The 6,902-nt window shown below is 37.7% G+C and overlaps 1 protein-coding gene across 1 annotated transcript; it reads right to left on the reverse strand.

The window, feature by feature from the left end:
• Positions 1 to 1,086: 1,086 nt before the first annotated feature.
• LOC111024540 (E3 ubiquitin-protein ligase RSL1) lies at positions 1,087 to 5,137 on the reverse strand. Its single transcript, XM_022302239.2, has 3 exons — positions 4,196 to 5,137; positions 2,596 to 3,377; positions 1,087 to 1,477 (listed from the first exon to the last, which is right to left on the reverse strand). Exons 1-3 carry the CDS (start codon positions 4,961 to 4,963, stop codon positions 1,354 to 1,356), a joined length of 1,674 nt encoding a protein of 557 aa, XP_022157931.1. The 5' UTR covers positions 4,964 to 5,137; the 3' UTR covers positions 1,087 to 1,353.
• Between the last annotated feature and the right edge of the window lie 1,765 nt (positions 5,138 to 6,902).

Consider the following 6,902-nt stretch of genomic DNA (forward strand, 5'->3'; position numbering starts at 1 on the left):
GGATTTTCATAAAAATAGATAATATATATGGTATAAAATCAAAATAATTAAATAAATATTTTTCAAATAAATAATAAAATATTTATAAATTACGGTGCTTTAGGACATAAATCTCAACTGAAAGAACTTTGCCTAAGGTCCGACGAAGTCACAAAGGGCAAGAAAAGTATGTTGGGACTATAGTTCCCTTAAGGTTGGCCATGATCGAGGTAAGATCATGGTGCCATGAGGTCGAAAAAAGTATGACTGTGATACCTGGTGCACTAGAGCAACAATTCAGGCAAAGCGAAACGCGAGTTTTGAGTGCGTTTTGACGCATTTCTCTACATGTTTAATTTGACTCAATTGGTCAAGGTGGAATCTCTTCAATTTCTCAACCATCCAACCGATTCAAGAAACTCTATAAATTCAGTAGTGACCAAACATTCAGTAGCATAGTTTTTACCTTTGTAGAATTCTATAGTTTAGAACTTCCACCTTTCTATTTATTACTTTTATTTTAGTTTTACAGCAATTTAATTCTTGCCTTAAGTCGGTACAACTTCATTTCATTCATTAATTCAATTTCAGAGTATTATTCTTTCCTTATATTCATTACATATTTTAATAAAAAAAATATATTTCTAAGGCTAAATATACACTTTTAAGTCGCCACTTTCAAATCTCATACATGAATCTCTGGTTGCTAGAATAATTTTTTTTTTAATTTTTTGACATCCAAATCAACTTGTTCTCACAAGACAATCATTATACTCCTAATACTCCTAATATTTTAAAATCAACTTGTTCTCACAAGACAATCATTATACTCCTAATATTTTAAAAGTACTGACGTAGGATCCATGAGTGCTAGAATAAAATTTTCATTTTATGTCCAGGCCAATTTGTACTCACAAGACAACCGTGTTTGCTTATAGGATATTAAATTTTAGATAGTAGTCACAGCGGTTTGAACACATTCTCTAATAGCTAGAACTACTGCATTTTGGCCGCAGAGAATGTTTCCAAAATCCTCCTAATTCTTCAACACTTATTTTCTGCTCATGAAAGAAATTTGTGGATTAAGAAAACTGTACACAAAAAGTCTTAAGGTCAAAAGCCAGGCAAAAAACTTGCTCTTTACACTTGTTTTCTTCCATTGGTTCCCTTAAATCGACTACCTCCTGTACTATCTTGCAAGTTCACAAATGTTTGAAAACGAAACATTCAAAGTTAACAAAAAAACTGTGATCTAATATCAGTATGTCACCAACTAGAGGACTGCACATAATTTCTGGTGTGCGTCTTGACTACCTACCTTCCAAAAGAGTGCAAAGAAACAGAAACTGAACAGGGAAAGAACTTCTCAAAAGCTCATCTTCGACGTTGTTGGCGTTGATCACGAATGATGTTACGCTCATCCCAAATCGGACAGGTACATGTACCCTTCTTGTTTTTCCATGGGGCGCCGCATATATAGCAAAATTCATATCCACATCTGCAAACAGAATTAATAGACATTTAGAGCAGAGGGAGAAGAAAACTCCAAGGTGCACTTTCAGAAAGAAACTTGTAATAACATCACATTGTCGATGAACATCTCATCTTTGCTTTCATGGAACTAAGATAAAATTATCCCTAAAGCTGACCTGAGCTCAGTAAATCAGTGCCAATTATTATTATTTTCTTTGAGATGACAAATCCACATCAATTATCCACAGTAAAGTCGAATCGTTAAATGCACCTACTTGATCGGGTGCTTTTTTGTATATATATATATATTAAACTTTATGTAGGTGGTCACGTATATCCATTAACTAAAAAGAATTCTCTCTTGCGGGCACCGTCACCCATAATCCATCTTCCATGAAAAGTAGATGGTATTGTATTACATTAATGTTCATTAGGTGCATAAGAAATATACATTTTTAACTGTTGTACTTTCCTGTACACACCTAAAAAGCACGAATACCGACATCATCTTCTAAAAATTCTGGACACGAACATAACAACAAGGACACTTATTTAATATAGATTTTTTGAGATATATACACACACATCATCTTAATAACAAAAGGAAGTTCAAAGTCAATAAGTTTATGCACTTTGTTTTTTTCGATATTCGTGAGTGTCTGGGCCAACTTGTGCACATTTTAACTAATCTCACGGAATAATCACCTGACCCTACTACATTTGGTTGCCAAGTTAACTTGTAGGATATTAAATCCTAGGTAGGTGGCCACCATGGTTTGAATCTATTCCCTCTAAACCCTTTGCTATTTACATTGACCTTTACAAATTTATGTACCTATATACTTAAAAAGAATGAGTTTGATGTATCTTACTATCAAAATTTATTACTTTTGTCCTTATTACTATTTATCATGCTTAACAAGGGTTCACGTGTGTAACAAGTTTTGGACTCACATTCAATTCGTATCACTAGTGTCTAACACACAGTTTATTATGTAAGCATATGTTGGATACAAACACGTTTAGCTAAACTAAAGTATTCATGCTTCTTTAACTGAAAGATTTGCAGCTGAATATGTGTAGCAGCAATGTTCATCAAAGGAGAAAAGGAGTAAGTGAAATGGAAAAAGGTAAATAATGCACCTGCAGGTAATGTGGTAGCAGCCCTCAGCCAATTCAACCATATTGTTACACTTCACGCATTGGCGCCATAGTTTCCTCGATGCAAGAGACTTTAGCATAGTCTCGTCCGGACGAGGATTAGGATTTGACTTTCTGTAGTCATAGCAAGTCAGATTATAGTGCCAAGGGACCTTGCAGTTAATGCAGAAAAACTGATTACATTTCATGCATTTCCTTGCCCCAGATTGTTCTGCACCAATAAATGAAGCCTCAGTGTATTTTAAAAGCTCGCTTTTGGACATTAATGCTGAGCACCTGGAATAGGGGCAGTAAACTTTCTCCAGAATAGGCACAGAAGCTTCCTTAATCCTTTGGCTCATGATCTCAATCACCTTAGGTTCCAAGAACTTTCCACAGCTTTCTATATTAATTCCTGAGGTACAGCCCTGATGAGGACAATTTACCTTCATCCCATTCCCGTTTAGCAACCTTACTTCTACATGCTGCTTCATACAAGAAAAGCAGTATCTGTGCAAACAACCATCAACTGAGAACATCTGATCCACACGAACATCTTCAAAGCAAATTATACAAGTTTCCTTCTTCAAGCACTTTCCATTGCCAGCTTCTGTAGGCCAGGTGATCTGAGAAACTATTGCCTCTCTTGCAAGTTTGAAAGCAAACTTCATATCGTTGCGTGTCACCAGGGAAGGGTTACAATAGGTAAATCTTCTCTGGAGAAGAATCACCTCATTAACCAACGTTGCCAATGAGCTTGCTCCTGGAGGCACCCGACCTGTAAGCTGTAACCAGAGGAACATTAACTATGATGTCAAATCACAATTATTTCATACATGACCTTTCGTATTAGATATGGAAATCCAAAGGGTCACCAATAATACCGGATGTCAGTTTAGAAATGCGCCAAACTCAATTATCCTAAAAATATTACTAAGAATACGATAATTCTAAGATAAATCACAGAAAACCCCAACAAGCGTTTATTTGTCAATAATAATTACTGAAAATCTGGCAATTCATGGAACAAAAAATGACATATTAATAATTCATAGAATAAAAAATGGCATATTAACATCCAGCTAAAAACATATAACTTCATAGTAGCCTCGTTCATTATATACAGCCAACCACTAAGGACAGTGGAGATGAAGATGCTACATAAAAAAGAGTTTCTCTCCTTGTTATTATATTGGGTATATTTGGATGGACCTTGCAGATTGTTTGGTTATTATAGCTTCTACATAGAGCTATTTATTTAATCATCTAATTACTTCCCCTAATTGAGTACTGACAATCGGTACACATTTTTCTAGGCTCCAAAGGTGTCCTCCCACACACTAGCATTTGGTTGTGTTCTCAAAGAGAATTCTTGTTTACAAGAAAACATCTACCCAGAGTACTTATAAACGTCATATCTTTTCCCCTGTTCCTTTTTTCTTTCAAGTGAACTCTCACACCCATACACAGTAATCTTAAAATACTGCAAAATGTCATGGTTCTTGGAAATTAGTTGTTTCAAACAAAGAACAATATTAAATGAAACAAAAGTTAAAGCAACTCGGGGGGCATTCTTTGCGGCAGAAAAATTCTAGCAACTTACATACTGGTAGAGCATATAGTCTGCACAGAAAAAAGTGACGTTTTTCAAGCCTAAAATAAGAGCAACATTGAGCCCTTCAACAAGCGCCTCAAGCTCAGCACATTCGCTGTTGATCTCCTTACCATCCACCACAGATTCCAAAGGCATCATCTTCTCAAACAACAGATTATCCTTAGGGTCACAAACCGCAACCCCAATCGCGGCCACCCTCACCTTCATATCTCTAATCCTCTCTTCGCTGATCAACCCCTTCGAATAAACCCTGAAAATTTCAGAATCCAAACAAACCCTCGCCGGAGACGAAGACGACGACGAGGAAGAAGAACCAGAACTCCCACTGTACGGCTTCTCGTAGTTGTCCCCATACCTCCTCCACTCATCCTCCGGAACATTTCGGATGTAGGTCGCGAAGTTCTGATCGTGAATCCGACGGTCGAGTTCCTCCTTCATCTTTCTCATCTCAGTGTGACACTGCTCCCGGTCCTTGAACTCCATGGCGAACCGCGCAATGTCCTCGAGCATAAGAGTTGTGGCCAAGTCCAAAGCGCTGGAAGAATCTTCAGACTCCAACTTCGGAACGACCCTGTTCCGCGACGGAGACGGTTGAGTCGATGGTTTAGAATCAAGAGAGGCATTCATAGCCTCCTGCAATTGAAGTTGGAAGGCCAAATCGAGGTCAGAGAAAAGGGTTTTGGCGGCAAGCAGTTCCGAACGCTGCTCGGAGACTACTTCTTGAAGGTAATCATCGTCGTCCATGGTGTCCGCCATTGTTGTTGCTTGCTTCAGTGGGTTTGGGAAATGTAGAGAGAGAGTTGGGAAACAGCAAGAAAGTGGAAACGTATTGGAAGAATTGATCGCTACGGAAATGGAAATGGAAAGGAAGCGAAATTGTCGATTAAAATCCGCCGCAGAATCGTAGCTGCCAACCGAGTACGCGCCAGGTTCGCGATTGAAATGCCCCCTATAAGGTTTAAACAGTGCTTTTTTTTTTTAATTGAGAGAAATAAGATTTTATTTATTTTTTATTTTATGTATTCTAAAGAGAGTGGCTCGTGAAATTGACTCAAATAACCGTTTTCAACGTGCTCAAATAACCCATCCCTAAAATATTATTTTGAATTTTTCCCGGCCGAAAGTTTGTAAAAATGATGATGTAAGGCTGTTGATGGGCAAAAATTGGGCAAGTAATGAGGTAGCTTTGCAATGAATTCACGGGCGAAATCAAATTTTTCCAGCCGAAAACTGGTTAAAAATGATAATGTTGGGTTGTTTATGGGTGAAAAATGAGGTTGACTTACAATGAATTCCCGGCCATTGACTAGTATTATTTCGCCCGAGATTTACAGTTTTTCAATTAATGCAAACAACCAACTCTCCCACACGTTTATTGTTTAGCAAATCACTCTTCTTCATCTGTGCACTTCGTACTCAACTTTGCAGATAACAAAAAGAATATTGCACCTTGAAAGTAACTATTTCATTTGACCACGTAGTTTGCTTGTAGATGAATAAAATTTTTACACCAACGAGGTAGGTGAAATTTCCTTTACAAAGAATGTTCATTTTTCGTCTCTAAACTTGCACATTTGTATGTCTGCCTTTTTTTTTTTGTTTATTTGGAAACGTGGAGTGCATTTTTGTGTTTTTTCTTTTTCCTTTGAGAACGACATGTTTGGGGCATCTATTGTCTGGATTTTTGCATGATTCTCGGGCTAAGTTAGAGTTATTCACGGTCGAAAACCATATAATAAGCTTTTCGGGCGAGAATCATATTGTATTCGAGTTGTGAATTCTCGCCCGCAAAACAAGAAATTTCGCCCGAGAATTGTCGGTTTTTGAATGCTTCTGATTCTACATGCAAGATGCCTTACCTATTTGTTAGCTACGGTGGTAGGTGGAATGAGTCACAATCTATATATGAAGGTAGAATTATGGGAGGTCTGGATGTTGACGACAGTATAACTTATAACGAGCTTATTAGTGCTATGTTCAGCCTTCCCCGAATAGATTCGGACCGATTCAACATCTTGATACACTGTGTATATAAGTTCAATCTGCAGTACAAGGTTCCGAAGTATTATATCTTTGATGACCATAGACTTAGATTTTTTTTAAGAGGCCCTCAACATCCTTCCGAAGTCCATTGTATGTATCTGTCGTACCGAAGGAAATACACGATAGTGGAAGCAGTTCACTGAATCGTAACATTCCAGAAACAGAAGCATTCCAATCATTTCCCCACCAATTAGGGCAGACCGTTCTGTATTATGCGCTATCACTTCCTATTGATTCCATGCTCCCAATGGTTTACATATCATGTTTTGTCCCATCAATAATGCTGCTGACGGACAATGTAGTCTCATGTAATTTGGGTGACGATGAAACAAACTATTGCAGTCAATGAGACGATAAACTCAAGGTATAAAACCATTAACGAAAGCCAAATAGGTTAGAAACCTAAGAGTAAACCCTAGGATATAAAACTATAGGCAAAAGCCAAACAGGTTAGAAACCGAAGGGTGGTACAGCTGACCCAGCTAAAAGTTAGATCCCAATGCTAAAATCTAACAGTTAAAACTAACCGTATAACAGAGCCCATGAGACTTGGTTGTAGCCAACTATGTCAAAATAGTATGAAGCTTAGGAAGACCAGCCCATGAAACGACAATCGACAACGACAGAAGGGTATCGACTAGACTCAAGGTAT

The sequence above is a fragment of the Momordica charantia genome (genome assembly GCF_013281855.1).
Source record: "Momordica charantia cultivar OHB3-1 chromosome 3 unlocalized genomic scaffold, Mcharantia_2.0 BLBB01000003.1, whole genome shotgun sequence".
Lineage (NCBI taxonomy): Eukaryota > Viridiplantae > Streptophyta > Magnoliopsida > Cucurbitales > Cucurbitaceae > Momordica > Momordica charantia.

Excerpts from the sequence above, each read along its gene's own strand:
- LOC111024540 (XM_022302239.2), bottom strand. The coding sequence starts at position 4,963 with ATGGCGGACACCATGGACGACGATGATTACCTTCAAGAAGTAGTCTCC. Across the intron at positions 3,378-4,195 it reads ACTATATGCTCTACCAGTAT|CTTACAGGTCGGGTGCCTCC; the intron begins GTAAGTTGCTAG and ends CTCTGGTTACAG. Across the intron at positions 1,478-2,595 it reads TGCTACCACATTACCTGCAG|ATGTGGATATGAATTTTGCT; the intron begins GTGCATTATTTA and ends TTCTGTTTGCAG.